Raw genomic sequence first — 16531 nt, forward strand, 5'->3', positions numbered from 1 at the left:
TCCAGCTACGTTAATAATGTGGGTCGACGCACAAGTTAACGTCCCGATCTTAGTGCATACATTTCACACTTACCTCCCGTCAGTAACCGGTTATGGTAAAAAGAGTATACAGATAAGCATTCATGTTTAATGTAAGCAATGTTTATTATACTTATTAATGTTATGGATGAGCACGTTATTCGTTCTGTTCCTCTCTCTCCATCGCTGTAGCTTCCGGGTATGCTGGGATAAGGACCCGAGCTAAGGCAATCGGGCTGACTTTGTAGTGCCTGTCCCGAATCGCTCGTTTATGTAAATGGACCAAAATATTGATGTCAGTAGGGATGTGATTTTGTAAATGTTATATTGGGATATTGTTTCATAAAAAAAAGGTGTTGCAATGTATCTACTTTAGTATGTTTGGTTGAATGGAAAATGTAAGTTTGAATAGGTAAATGCTTAATTAATTTGTGTTAAATGTTCTGATGGGAGGGGCTACCGAAGGAGCCTCTCTTTCAGTTCATGGAGAGGCAGTTTGGATTGACCTGTGGATGTGGCAGCATTGTTTTTAGGCTGTGGATGGGGCAGCATTGTTTTAAGCTGTGGATGGGGCAGCACTGTTTTAAGCTGTGGATGGGGCAGCATTGTTTTTAAGCTGTGGATGGGGCAGCACTGTTTTGTCCCCATCAGGTACTTTTAATGGCAGTACTGTTGTTTTTCTTCCGGAATCACTATGTAAATAAACACCCAGAAGCACAGAAGAACTTTTGCGGCTCCGCCATCTTTTTAATTTTGACAGAGGTTTTCCAGTTTAGCCTTCTGGCCTACTCTACGTGACAGAGGTTAGGTTTTCCAGTTTAGCCTTCTGGCCTACTCTACGTGACAGAGGTTAGGTTTTCCAGTTTAGCCTTCTGGCCTACTCTACGTGACAGAGGTTAGGTTTTCCAGTTTAGCCTTCTGGCCTACTCTACGTGACAGAGGTTAGGTTTTCCAGTTTAGCCTTCTGGCCTACTCTACGTGACAGAGGTTAGGTTTTCCAGTTTAGCCTTCTGGCCTACTCTACGTGACAGAGGTTAGGTTTTCCAGTTTAGCCTTCTGGCCTACTCTACGTGACAGAGGTTAGGTTTTCCAGTTTAGCCTTCTGGCCTACTCTACGTGACAGAGGTTAGGTTTTCCAGTTTAGCCTTCTGGCCTACTCTACGTGACAGCTACTTACTTACTTATATAATTATGTACATTTTGCAGTATGAAAAGCATATGATGAACAATCAAAACCAAATAGACATTTAAAAATATTTCATCCGATATTAGACATGATCATGTCTCGAAATTAAAAAACAACAAAAGCAAAATGAGTTTGATTTCATATATACAATTGCATTTCATGAGGATTAAACAAAAACACAAATTATCAGTCAAAAACTCAAGTCAGAACACAGCCTCTCTATTCTCTCATGTGATTTCAGGTCCTCTAACTGGGAAAATGCCTTTCCACAATGAGAGCAGTGGTATGTCTTCTCCTCCTGTGTATGTATTCTTTCATGCTTATTCAGCTGCCTTAACCAGTTAAATCTCTTTCCACACTGGGAGCAGTGGTAGGGCTTATCCTCTCGTGTGTGTGTCCTGTCATGCCTATTCAAGGCTTCTAACTGGGTAAAACTCATTCCACACAATGAACATTGGTAGAGCTTTTCCTTTTTTTGTGTGTGTATTCGTTCATGTGTTTTCAGGGTCCCTAACCACCTAAAACTCTTTCCACACTGGGAACAGGGGTAAGACTTCTCTCGTGTGTGTGCTTTCTCATGCAGTTTCAGAATCCCTAACAACCTAAAACTCTTTCCACAGTGGGAACAGTGGTAAGGCCTCTCTCCTGTGTGTGTCCTCTCGTGCATTTTCAGGCCCACTAACCATGTAAATTTCTTTCCACATTTTGAGCAGTGGTAAGGCTTCTCTCCAGAGTGTATTCGCTTATGACTTTTCAAGCTCCCTAACTGACTAAAACTCTTTCCACACTGGGAACAGTGGTACGGCTTTTCTCCTGTGTGTGTTCTCTTATGACCTTTCAGGCTCCCTAACTGACTAAAACTCTTTCCACACTGGGAACAGTGGTAAGGCTTTTCTCCTGTGTGTGTTCTCTCATGTAATTTCAGGTGTTGTGATCGGTTGAAACTTTTTCCACACTGGGAGCAGTGGTGTCGTCTCGCTGGTTTGGACGTCTCTGGGTCTGGTTCCCCTGAATGACTCTCCCCGCTGTCAGAGTGAGAGTCTGGTCGCTCTCCTGCTAAAGACAAAGTATTTAGTTAAATACTAAACAGAGGCCTGAATGAAACCTTCCTATGTGGTTTAATGGGCGGTAGGTAGCCTAGAGGCTAAGATCGAGTTAAAATACAATTCAATCAATTTCAGAATAAGGCAGTAACATTAAACAACATTTTGAAAAAGTGAAGGGGTCTGAATACTTTATGAATGCACTGTATATCTGGCCTTGTGTATTGGGTTATTGTCCTGCTGAAAGGCGAATGTCTCCCAATTTTCCTCCAGGATTTTGCCTGTACTTAACGCTATTCGTTTTTTTTTTTAATCCCTAGTCCTTGCAGGTGACAAGCATACCCATAACATGATGCAGCCACCACCATGCTTGAACATATGAAGAGTGGTACTCAGTGATGTGTTGGATTTGCCCCAAACATAAAGTTAACTTCTTTCTTTACTTTAGTTCCTTATTGCAAACAGGATGCATGTTTTGGACTATTTTGATTATGTACAGGCTTCCTTTTCACTCTGTCATTTAGGTTAGTATTGTGGAGTGACTACAATGTTTCTGTTCCCACCCTCGGTTACATGGCTGGGCGAAATCACAACCTTTCTGATTGTGCCTTGTCCGTTCTCATATTGACAAATCTATACGCATATAAACAGAACCAAGCAAGACATTATTTCACTCCAAAAGACCATTTTTTTCATATGGGATAGCAAACTGCTTCATTCACTCCTGAAGTCTTATTCCTATCCAACCCCTGTCTGTCTGTGGGGAGCTTCTGTAAAGCTTACAGGGAGAGGAGCTTCTGTAAAGCTTACAGGGAGAGGAGCTTCTGTAAAGCTTACAGGGAGAGGAGCTTCTGTAAAGCTTACAGGGAGAGGAGCTTCTGTAAAGCTTACAGGGAGAGGAGCTTCTGTAAAGCTTACAGGGAGAGGAGCTTCTGTAAAGCTTACAGGGAGAGGAGCTTCTGTAAAGCTTACAGGGAGGGGAGCTTCTGTAAAGCTTACAGGGAGAGGAGCTTCTGTAAAGCTTACAGGGAGGTGAGCTTCTGTAAAGCTTACAGGGAGAGGAGCTTCTGTAAAGCTTACAGGGAGAGGAGCTTCTGTAAAGCTTACAGGGAGGGGAGCTTCTGTAAAGCTTACAGGGAGAGGAGCTTCTGTCTATGTCCCTATCAAACAGCGACTGGACAAACATTATTAGGTTTTACATGTATTCATTTGTATTTCATCATAATTGGTTTTGTTTGTCCATTATCCTTCTTTTCTAGTCCAGTAGAATTTATTTGATATTTAGATTATGGGCCATTAGAATACAGGGAGCCCTGTGGATGGGCCATTAGAATAGAGGGAGCCCTGTGGATGGGCCATTAGAATACAGGGAGCCCCGTGGATGGGCCATTAGAATACAGGGAGCCCTTTGGATGGGCCATTAGAATACAGGGAGCCCTGTGGATGGGCCATTAGAATACAGGGAGCCCTGTGGATGGGCCATTAGAATACAGGGAGCCCTGTGGATGGGCCATTAGAATAGAGGGAGCCCTGTGGATGGGCCATTAGAATACAGGGAGCCCTGTGGTTTGGCCATAAGAATAGAGGGAGCCCTGTGGATGGGCCATAAGAATAGAGGGAGCCCTGTGGATGGGCCATAAGAATAGAGGGAGCCCTGTGGATGGGCCATAAGAATAGAGGGAGCCCTGTGGATGGGCCATAAGAATAGAGGGAGCCCTGTGGACAGGGAGCCCTGTGGATGGGCCATTAGAATACAGGGAGCCCTTATTTGTACATATTCTATGCTGATGTTGACTACATCTATTTACTTTAAAATGGGATTGTACTACATAGTAATACCTACTATTACATGTGTACTATATAGTAATACCTACGTGTACTATATAGTAATACCTACTATTACATGTGTGCTATATAGTAATACCTACTATTACATGTGTACTATATAGTAATACCTACTATTACATGTGTGCTATATAGTAATACCTACTATTACACGTGTACTATATAGTAATACTTACTATTACACGTGTACTATATAGTAATACCTACTATTACACGTGTACTATATAGTAATACCTACTATTACACATGTGTTATATAGTAATACCTACTATTACACGTGTGCTATATAGTACTACCTACTATTACACATGTACTATATAGTAATACCTACTATTACGCGTGTACTATATAGTAATACCTACTATTACAAGTGTACTATATAGTAATACCTACTATTACACGTGTACTATATAGTAATACCTACTATTACACATGTACTATATAGTACTACCCACTATTACACATGTACTATATAGTACTACCCACTATTACATGTGTACTATATAGTAATACCTACTATTACACGTGTACTATATAGTATTACCTACTATTACGCGTGTGCTATATAGTAATACCTACTATTACACGTGTACTATATAGTAATACCTACTATTACACGTGTACTATATAGTAATACCTACTATTACACGCGTACTATATAGTAATACCTACTATTACACGTGTACTATATAGTACTACCCACTATTACATGTGTACTATATAGTAATACCTACTATTACACGTGTACTATATAGTATTACATACTATTACGCGTGTGCTATATAGTAATACCTACTATTACACGTGTACTATATAGTATTACATACTATTACGCGTGTGCTATATAGTAATACCTACTATTACACGTGTACTATATAGTAATAGCTACTATTACACGTGTTCTATATAGTATTACCTACTATTACACGTGTGCTATATAGTACTACCTACTATTACACGTTAGTGTAATTAGTGGATTCAGCTATTTCAGGCACACCCGTTGCTGGCAGGTGTATAAAATCGAGCACACGGTCATGCAATCTCCATAGACAAACAATGGCAGTAGAATGGCCTTACTGAAGAGCTCAGTGACTTTCAACATCATAGGATACCACCTTTACAACAAGTCAGTTCTTCAAATTTCTGCTTCAGTCAACTGTAAGTGCTGTTATTGTGAAGTGAAAACGTCTAGGAGCAACAACGGCTCAGCCGCGAAGTGGTAGGCCACACAAGCTCACAGAACGAGACCGCCGAGTGCTGAAGCGCGTAGCGTGTAAAAATCATCTGTCCTCAGTTTCAACACTCACTACTGAGTTACAAACTGCCTCTGGAAGCAACATCAGCACAAGAACTGTTAGTTGGAAGCTTCATGAAATGGGTTTCCTTGGCCGAGCAGCTGCACACAAGCCTAAAATCAACATGCGCAATGCCAAGTGTCGGCTGGAGTGGTGTAAAGCTCGCCACCATTGGATTCTGGAGCAGTGGAAATTAGTTCTCTGGAGGGATGAATCATGCTTCACCATCTGTCAGTCCAACGGACAAATCTGAGTTTGGCAGATGCCAGGAGCACGCTACCTGCCCCAAAGCATAGTGCCAACTGTAAGGTTTGATGAAGAAGGCATAATGGTCTGTTTTTCATGGTTCGGGCTCCTTGAAGGGAAATCGTATTTAAAAAAAAAAATGACTCTCTTTTCTCCTGTATTTTGTGATTACCAATTGGTTGTTACAGTCTTGTCCCATCGCTGCAACTCCCGTACGGACTCAGGAGAGGCGAAGGTCGAGAGCCGTGCGTCCCCCGAAACATAACCCTGCCAAGCCGCACTGCTTCTTGACACACTGCTCGCTTAACCCGGAAGCCAGCAGCACCCAATGTGTCTGAGGAAACACGGTACAACTGGCGACGGCATCAGCGTGCATTGCGCCATGCCCGCCACAAGGAGTCGCTAGAGCGCGATGGGACAAGGACATCCCGGCCGGCCAAACCATCCCCTAACCCAGACGACGCTGGGCCAATTGTGCGCCGCCTCATGGGTAACCTCGTCGTGGCCTGCTGCGACACAGTTTGGGATCGAACCCGGGTCTGTAGTGACTGCAATACAGTGCCTTAGACGCTACAGCCTACAACAACATTCTAGACGATTCTGTGCTTCCAACTTCGTGGCAACAGTTTTATGAAGGCTCTTTCCTTGTTTCAGAATGACAAAGCCCCCGGTGAACAAAGCGATGTCCAGCCTGAAAGAGACAGCAGCATGGACGTATTATACATATATTATACAAGTATTGTATAGTATTATATTATATATTATAGTAGTATAGTATACGATTATAGTACATATTATATTATAGTACTATAGGTCCAGGCTGAAAGAGACAGCAGCATGGACGTATTATATATATATATTATAGTATTATAGTATACTATAGCATTATATGTTATAGTACTATAGTATAGTATTACAGTATAGTATTATATTATAGTACTATAGGTCCAGGCTGAAAGATACAGCAGCATGGAAGTATTATACATATATTATAGTATTATAGTATACTATAGTATTATATGTTATAGTACTATAGTATAGTATTACAGTATAGTATTATATTATATATTATAGTACTATAGGTCCAGGCTGAAAGAGACAGCAGCATGGACGTATTATACATATATTATAGTATTATAGTATACTATAGCATTATATGTTATAGTACTATAGTATAGTATTACAGTATAGTATTATATTATAGTACTATAGGTCCAGGCTGAAAGATACAGCAGCATGGAAGTATTATACATATATTATAGTATTATAGTATACTATTAAGGTATAGTATTATATTATAGTACTATTGGTCCAGGCTGAAAGAGACAGCAGCATGGAAGTATTATACATATATTATAGTATAGTATTATATTATAGTACTTTAGGTCCAGGCTGAAAGAGACAGCAGCATGGACGTATTATACATATATTATAGTATTATAGTATACTATAGCATTATATGTTATAGTACTATATTATAGTATTACAGTATAGTATTATATTATAGTACTATAGGTCCAGGCTGAAAGATACAGCAGCATGGAAGTATTATACATATATTATAGTATTATAGTATACTATAGTATTATATGTTATAGTACTATAGTATAGTATTATAGTATAGTATTATATTATAGTACTATAGATCCAGGCTGAAAGAGACAGCAGCATGGAAGTATTATACATATATTATAGTATTATAGTATACTATAGTATTATATGTTATAGTATTATAGTATAGTATTACAGTATAGTATTATATTATAGTACTATTGGTCCAGGCTGAAAGAGACAGCAGCATGGAAGTATTATACATATATTATAGTATAGTATTATATTATAGTACTATTGGTCCAGGCTGAAAGAGACAGCAGCATGGAAGTATTATACATATTTTACAGTATTATAGTATAGTATTATAGTATAGTATTATATTATAGTACTATTGGTCCAGGCTGAAAGCAGCATGGAAGTATTATACATATTTTACAGTATTATAGTATAGTATTATAGTATAGTATTATAGTATAGTATTATATTGTAGTACTATTGGTCCAGGCTGAAAGCAGCATGGAAGTATTATATATATATTATAGTATTATATTATATATTATAGTACTTTAGGTCCAGGCTGAAAGCAGCATGAAGTATTATACATCCTCCCTTGTGGACATGTAACAATTCAAAACACTTCAAGTTTTCAAGTTGATAGAGAGAAGAGAAGTTATTACAGTTTAACTGAAGACAATTATTTTTATTTTTAACAAAGATAGCATTTTATTTCATCTTTTGAGATATTGTTTATTTGTTGTTTATCTTTACTCAAACGTACGAGAGACAGACATGATTTGAGTTAATGGTTAATGGACTTTGAGTTTGGCGTCGATCAGATGTTTGGTTCATGAGAAGACATGGCGGAGGTCATAGGTTCATGAGGCAAATACGTTCACTATGATGAGAAACACTTGTACCAATGGACTAGGTTGTACGTCAAACTCAGGGTGGCGGGCTGAACCTTGAAGTCTTCTTACAGTGCCACCTAGGGGCCAATCTGTGACGTTTTTGGTGTCTGAGTAGTGTTGACATACAGTACTTCAATATTGTTGAAGTATAATTTTTTTCAAACATTTGGGCATTGAGATATTTGCAACAAGTGCAAAAGAAAAATAAAGAAAAAATATTTAGTTTGTTTTATTTCACCTTTATTTTAGTGTGGAGTCCCATTGAGTTACAGATCTATTACAAGGGAGCCCTGCTTCACTGCTACATATCACCACCAACAGTAAAGCTTCACATCTAATCTATTACAAGGGAGCCCTGCTTCACTGCTACTTATCACCACTAACAGTAGAGCTTCACATCTAATCTATTACAAGGGAGCCCTGCTTCACTGCTACATCTCACCACTAACAGTAGAGCTTCACATCTAATCTATTACAAGGGAGCCCTGCTTCACTGCTACATCTCACCACTAACAGTAGAGCTTCACATCTAATCTATTACAAGGGAGCCCTGCTTCACTGCTACATCTCACCACTAACAGTAGAACTTCACATCTAATCTATTACAAGGGAGCCCTGCTTCACTGCTACATATCACCACTAACAGTAGAGCTTCACATCTAATCTATTACAAGGGAGCCCTGCTTCACTGCTACATATCACCACTAACAGTAAAGCTTCACATCTAATCTATTACAAGGGAGCCCTGCTTCACTGCTACATATCACCACTAACAGTAAAGCTTCACATCTAATCTATTACAAGGGAGCCCTGCTTCACTGCTACATATCACCACTAACAGTAGAGCTTCACATCTAATCTTGTTTCATGGAATGTCATGTTTATGGTTACAAGCTGAACAGAGCTCTATAATAGATAATGTCATGGTTACAGGCTGAACAGGGCTCTATAATAATAGATAATGTCATGGTTACAGGCTGAGCAGAGATCTATGATAATAGATAATGTCAAGTCTTCAGGCTGAGCAGAGCTCTATAATAATAGATAATGCCATGGTTACAGGCTGAACAGGGCTCTATAATAGATAATGTCATGGTTACAGGCTGAACAGGGCTTTATAATAATAGATAATGTCATGGTTACAGGCTGAACAGGGCTCTATAATAATAGATAATGTCATGGTTACAGGCTGAGCAGAGATCTATGATAATAGATAATGTCAAGTCTTCAGGCTGAGCAGAGCTCTATAATAATAGATAATGCCATGGTTACAGGCTGAGCAGAGCTCTATAATAGATAATGTCATGGTTACAGGCTGAGCAGAGCTCTATAATAATAGATCATGTCATGGTTACAGGCTGAGCAGAGCTCTATAATAATAGATAATGTCATGTTTATAGGCTGAACAGAGCTCTATAATAATAGATAATGTCATGTTTACAGGCTGAGCAGAGCTCTATAATAATAGATAATGTCATGTTTTAGGCTGAGCAGAGCTCTATAATAATAGATAATGTCATGTTTATAGGCTGAACAGAGCTCTATAATAATAGATAATGTCATGTTTACAGGCTGAGCAGAGCTCTATAATAATAGATAATGTCATGTTTATAGGCTGAGCAGAGCTCTATAATAATAGATAATGTCATGTTTATAGGCTGAACAGAGCTCTATAATAATAGATAATGTCATGTTTATAGGCTGAGCAGAGCTCTATAATAATAGATCATGTCATGGTTACAGGCTGAACAGAGCTCTATAATAATAGATAATGTCATGTTTATAGGCTGAGCAGAGCTCTATAATAATAGATCATGTCATGGTTACAGGTCTCTTTGCTGATGCTGCGTTTGACTTTGAATGTGAGTTTTGGTGCCCATCTCGGTAGGGGGGCCGGCCCATCTTGGTAGGGGGGCGGGCCCATCTTGGTAGGGGGCCGGCTATTGCCCAATGAAGGCTCATTATAGATTCAGTAACCCAATACATCACCAAACTGTACTGGTCTCTATCAGAGATTCAGTAACCCAATACATCATCAGACTGTACTAGTCTCTATCAGAGATTCAGTAACCCAATACATCATCAAACTGTACTGGTCTCTATCAGATTCAGTAACCCAATACATCATCAGACTGTACTAGTCTCTATCAGAGATTCAGTAACCCAATACATCACCAAACTGTACTGGTCTCTATCAGAGATTCAGTAACCCAATACATCATCAGACTGTACTGGTCTCTATCAGAGATTCAGTAACCCAATACATCACCAAACTGTACTGGTCTCTATCAGAGATTCAGTAACCCAATACATCACCAAACTGTACTGGTCTCTATCAGAGATTCAGTAACCCAATACATCATCAAACTGTACTGGTCTCTATCAGAGATTCAGTAACCCAATACATCACCAAACTGTACTGGTCTCTATCAGAGATTCAGTAACCCAATACATCACCAAACTGTACTGGTCCAGTGTTGCACATTATTTTTATTTATATAAAATGTTTAACAAATCACCTAATTTCAATAGCTCATTCACAATGTGACGGAAAAACCTAAAACCAATTTAGGATTGTTCACAGGGTAGGTTTTCCCATAGGATTGTTCACCCTATGGTTTTCCAATAAAGCACTTACACGTTTTTAAATAAATATTTGAAACCTTTAAATTTCAATAGCCGGTTTTCAAACATGTGACCTAGCAATATTCAAGGACTAAAGAGTTTGTGCCCCAGTTTTAAGACCGTACTTACTGGTTTTACTCAGATCTCGCGTCTCCTCTTCCTCTCCTTCCTCCTCTTTCAACGTGAAGGTAATCTGTCCCTCCTCTTCCTCTCCTTCCTCTTCTTTCAACGTGAAAGTAATCTGCCCCTCTTCCTCTCCTGCCTCCTCCTCCTCTTCTTTCAACGTGAAAGTAATCTGCCCCTCTTCCTCTCCTGCCTCCTCCTCCTCTTCTTTCAACGTGAAAGTAATCTGCCCCTCCTCTTCCTCCTCTTTCAACGTGAAAGTAATCTGCCCCTCTTCCTCCTCCTCTTTCAACGTGACAGTAATCTCCCCCTCCTCCTTCACTCCGAAAACTCCTCCCCCTTCTTGTTTAACAGTAAAATCCTCCTCCCATTCTGTCACGATAACTTCTTTCTCTTCTTCTTTTACTGTAACAGCCTCATCCTCTACTTCTTGTTTAACTGTAACAGCCTCTTCTTCTTTCTCCGTCCAGCAGACCTCTTCTTCAGCAGGAGTGGAGTAGCTTAGTGAACTCATGGTCGGGGATGTTAGCTAGCTAGCTACTTAGCATTAGCGATTAGCCTAGTGCAAAGCTAACTTAGCAAGCCAGCTACCTGACAAACAACGTAAATAGTACATTAAATGGACCAACAAGTAGACACAACAGAAATATGTTTAAAACGCAGTGACTAATGTACATCAAAACAGCCTAAAACATTGAATATTTTCGGCTACGGAGGAGGCCGACTAACTGTTGTTACAGTTGACGAAGTGTTCCGTCCACTACATTAGACGTCACACTAGCAGTATTGCCTGAAATATGCACATCGCCATCTGCTGATTGCAGTGGGTAACGCAGTTGATACTTTTTGGGGGGGTGGGGCACACGTTTGTTTAATCTAAGTGTAATATTATATGTAAACGTACAAAGTGAAGCGTGTAGAAAGAGGAAGAAGGGAAACGCTACTAAGGTACACTATAGTATATTTTGGTAGATAGAAGGTGCTCTTTGGTAAAAGGTGTAAATTGGTCATCAAAAAGAAAGGAGGACCAAGGCACTCTTCATATAATTAATTTAAATGCCTTTATAAGTATGGCATGTTCAATAGAAACAAAGTTGTTTAAAAGTGAAGCGTGTGTTGATGGATTAGTGCAGATGTTTAATGAGAAAATGTATTAAATACTGTACTACACAACAGTAGTAGGTCTGACTACCAACAATGACGAGACATCTACAGCAGGGGATGGCAACCCCAGTCCTCGGGGCCTGATTGATGTCACACTTTTTCTCCATCCCTAGCAAACACAGGTGATTAATCAAATGTCACTCTGAACTGAAGATCATGATTAGCTGTATATTGGAGCCAGGTGTGTTAGCTGGGGATGGGGCAAAACTCTGACACCAATCAGGCGCCCGAGGACTGGAAATGCCCCCCCCCCCCCCCCCCCGGCCTACAGGGAGGAGGTGAGGGTCCTGGCGGAGTGGTGCCAGGAAAATAATTTCTCCCTCAACATCAACAAAATGAAAGAGCTGATCATGGACTTCAGGAGACAGCACAGAGAGGGAGCACGCCCCCTACCCACATCGACGGGACCGCAGTGAAGAAGGTGAAAAGCTTCAAGTTCCTTGGCGTACACATCACTGACAATCTGAAATGGTCCAGACAGTGTGGTGAAGAAAGCGCAACCCTCCAGGACACCTAACGTACCCGATGTCACAGGAAGGCCATCAAGGACATCAACGACCCGGGCCATGGCCTGTTCACCCCGCTATCATCCAGAAGGCGAGGTCAGTACAGGTGCATCAAAGCCTGTTCACCCCGCTATCATCCAGAAGGAGAGGTCAGTACAGGTGCATCAAAGCCTGTTCCTCCCGCTATCATCCAGAAGGCGAGGTCAGTACAGGTGCATCAAAGCCTGTTCAGCCTAAACAGCTTCTATCTCAAGGCCATCAGACTGTTAAATAGCCATCACTAGCTGACTACCACCCAGTTACTCAACCCTGCACCTTAGAGGCTGCTGCCCTATAGACATAGACATGGAATCACTGGTCACTTAAAAAAAAATGGGAAACTAGTCACTTCAATAATGTTTACATACTGTTGTACCCACTTCATATGTATATACTGTATTCTACTGTATTTTAGTCAATGCCACTCCGACATTTCTCATCCTAATATTTATATATTTCTTAATTCCACTCGTTCACTTTTAGATGTGTGTGTATTGTTGTGAATCGTTAGATACTACTGCGCTGTTGGAGCTAGGAACACAATCATATCGCTACACCCGCAATATCATCTGCTAAATATGTGTTTGTGACCAATACAATTACATTTTATTTTACAGCACATCCACATGAGAATTTAAGCCCTGGTTCATGCAGCGCTCTATCGCCGTACCAAACAACAAAAAAATGTAACTTTCTCTTTGGAAGATTGGCGACAGAGTGGCCTGACGATTCAAGCTGAATTATTCCACTGTTCTGTCGTTCGCTACATACTTCAGTCTGAGACTGACGTCATTGAAGTCGATTGTGGTGACGTCAAAATGAGGGGTGTTGCAGAAAAAAAAGTAATCAGCGATTGGCTCATCTCCAACCAGTCAGAGTAGCAACTTCAATGACGATTTTTCAAACCTCACATCTGACCCAACCCATCGGTGTCTGGGACCAATCAGAACAGTGTTTTGACAAAGTGTTTTTGTTCTAGAAGTCGTCATGGAGGTACTCTGATCCAGACTCATTGCGGAGAACAAACTCATGTCTGTGGCGTAGCGTTTGTCCGGAGCAAGGAGATTGGTTATCCGTCTGAAACAGTGGAGTGTGCGCCTTGTTGTACTGTTGACGATTGTTCGGCAGCTTCTGCTGCTCTTTCGGCGTGGTGCGGGTGAACTACGACTCTGTTTCATGAAGCGTGCCAGAGCAGATCTTCCATTATCGGGAGAAATGATCATGCATATTAATATATGTTCATTGCATCCAAATAAAAGTTTATTTTCTACCACACCCACAATAATGGCCACGGATTCGCAGGTGGAGGACTTCTGTGAGAGGTCGTCATTAAACCTAATTTCGACCCTAGACCAACGGAGGGAGTCTGATGCAGTGTTGAGAGCGGTTGTATAAATCCAATCGTTACGTCAAGCAAAGCTCTTAACCGTTCCAAGCTGCTCTTAATTTTCCCCTTGGATGGAATTTGGGGACGTGACTGTGGAACGGTCTTATTCCGTTAATACTTTAGTATGTTAGTAAGTTCGTACCATAGTCACGTGCGATATCTCAGACAGCACTGGTCTGATTTTGACTCAACGTGGGTGAATGATGCGTCTGGCCATAGAGATCTGGCATTTACAAAATGACACTGATTAGCCAGATGGTGGCGCTGAAAATGTAAACTTTTGAAAGGTCACGCCTTTTCCACCCGTTTGACCTAAAGTCAGTACATAGGTTCCTTTCCTCACAAGGAACCAATTTGCCTCAGGGACCCATGGTCGTCAATAGTTACCACAGCCACAAAGTCAGAAGGACCGCCTACTCGACCAATCAGATGGGTGTGTATGCTGAGCGGCTTCATAAGTGCCATGGGATCTTTAGTGACCACAGAGTCAGAAGGCCCGCCTCCTCGACCAATCAGATGACCGGCTTCATAAGTGCCATTGGATCTTTAGAGACCACAGAGTTGGGACACCCGTTTAAAGTCCCATCTTCTTCCATTTTGTTGAGGAACATTCCATTGTTAGTTAATAATTCAACATTATTATAACTAAATTAATGTTGTTAAAATGTATTTTATACATTTCAATGACCTGTCTTCGCAATTAATGCCTTGTTAATTTCAGCCTCATATTTCCTTTGGCTTTTGTTTGTCTGTCTTTCCTCTTGGTGACATTCATACGTCTTTGTGCCAACAACTTGAAATGGAACCCCATTTAAATTGGAGCCTGTTCCTCTCCCACCTGTAGTTTTCCTGTTAAAGGCATCTGGTGAAGGTCAACAACTTGATATATTACTATCAGAATGAATGTTAGTGACATTGCCAATTCTTGTTCCCGAATGTCATCAATATACACACAATACCCCATAATGACAAGGAAAAAACTGGTTGTTTGAAATGTTATCAAATTTATAAAATAAAAATACATATGACGTTTACATACATATTCAGAAGCACCTTGGGCAGCAGTTACAGTCTCGAGTCTTCTTGGGTATGACGCTACAAGCTTGGCACACCTGTATTTGTGAAGTTTCAGTCATTCCTCTCTGCAGATCCTCTCAAGCTCTGTCAGGTTGGATGGGGAGCATCACTGCACCGCTATCTTCAGGTCTCTCCAGAGATGTTCGATCGAGTTCCAAGTCCGGGCTCTGGCTGGGCCACTCAATGACATGCAGAGACTTGTCCCGAAGCCACTCCTGCGTTGTCTTGGCTGGGTCATTGTCCTGTTGGAAGGTGAACTCTTGCCCCAGTCTGAGGTCCTGGGTGCTCTGGAGCAGGTTTTCATCAAGAATCTCTCTGTACTTTTCTCCGTTCCTCTTTCCCTCGATCCTGACAAGTCTCCCAGACCCTGCCGCTGAAAAACATCCCCACAGCATGATGCTGCCACCACCATGCTTCACTGTAGGGATGGTGCCAGGTTTCCTCCAGATGTGACACTTGGCATTCAGGCCAAAGAGTTTTAAATCTTGTTTTCATCAGACCAGAGAATCTTGTTTTTCATGGTCTGAGAGTCATTTAGGTGCCTTTTGGCAAACTCCAAGTGGGCTGTCATGTGCCTTTTACTAAGGAGTGGCTTCTGTCTGTTCACTCTATTCTAAAAGCTAGATTGGTGGAATGCTGCAGAGATGGTTGTCCTTCTGGAAGGTTCTCCCATCTCCACAGAGGAACTCTGGAGCTCTGCCAGGAGTTCTTGGTCACCTCCCTGACCAAGGTCCTTCTCCCTTGTTTGCTCAGTTCGGCCGGGTGGTCAGGTCTAGGAAGAGTCTTGGTGGTTCCAAATGTCTTCAATTTTTAAGAATGATGGATGCAACTGTGTTCAATGCTGCAGACATTTTTTGGTATCCTTCCCCAGATCTGTGCCTCAACACGATCCTGTCTCGGAGCGCTACGGACAATTCCTACGACCTCATTGCTTGGTTTTTGCTCTGACACACTGTCAACTGTTCAACCTTATATAGACAGGTGTGTGCCTTTCCAAATCATGTCCAATTAATTGAAACAGGATGCACCTGAGATCAATTTCGAGTCTTATAGCAAAGGGTCTGAATACTTATGTAAATAAGGTATGTCTTTTTTATTTTTAATACATTTGCAAACATTTCTAAAAACCTGTTTTCACTTTGTCATCATGGGGTATTGTGATGTCATTATGGGGTATTGTGATGTCATGATGGGGTACTGTTTGTATATTGAGGATTTTATTTAATCCATTTTAGAACGTAACAAAATGTGGAAAAAGTCAAGGGGTCTGTATACTTTCCAAATGTCATTTAAACAAATGTTTTCCCGCAAATCGGAATACACTCCCTCATCTGATTGGTCAAGTAGGCGGGCCTTCTGACTTTGTGACTGTGGTAACTTTTGAATTTTGTGAAAAACACTTAAAACGTTACTCTTCTGGCACCGAATGATCGATCTGCACCAAACTTGATATGTGGAATCTATGGCTAAAGGTCTCTAAACACCCATGTGGACTGTCACATAAAGGCATATAAA

The 16531-nt window shown here is 40.9% G+C and overlaps 1 protein-coding gene across 2 annotated transcripts; it reads right to left on the bottom strand.

The window, feature by feature from the left end:
- Nucleotides 1-813: 813 nt before the first annotated feature.
- LOC129839546 (zinc finger protein 391-like) lies at nt 814-11593 on the bottom strand. Of its 2 annotated transcripts, none has more exons than XM_055907067.1 (2): nt 10850-11593; nt 814-2257 (listed from the first exon to the last, which is right to left on the bottom strand). In XM_055907067.1, exons 1-2 carry the CDS (start codon nt 11355-11357, stop codon nt 1395-1397), a joined length of 1371 nt encoding a protein of 456 aa, XP_055763042.1. In that variant the 5' UTR covers nt 11358-11593; the 3' UTR covers nt 814-1394. The 2 variants fall into 2 exon arrangements, with proteins under 2 accessions (XP_055763042.1, XP_055763041.1); XM_055907066.1 differs by having other exon boundaries at nt 814-2260.
- Between the last annotated feature and the right edge of the window lie 4938 nt (nt 11594-16531).

The sequence above is a fragment of the Salvelinus fontinalis genome, chromosome 40 (assembly GCF_029448725.1).
Source record: "Salvelinus fontinalis isolate EN_2023a chromosome 40, ASM2944872v1, whole genome shotgun sequence".
Classification (NCBI taxonomy): Eukaryota; Metazoa; Chordata; class Actinopteri; order Salmoniformes; family Salmonidae; genus Salvelinus; species Salvelinus fontinalis.

Bases quoted from the DNA above. Each gene is read 5' to 3' on its own strand.
- LOC129839546 (XM_055907066.1), bottom strand. From the start codon at position 11,357: ATGAGTTCACTAAGCTACTCCACTCCTGCTGAAGAAGAGGTCTGCTGG. The intron at 2,261-10,849 runs GTAAGTACGGTC...CTTTGTCTTTAG, and splicing joins GCGAGATCTGAGTAAAACCA to CAGGAGAGCGACCAGACTCT.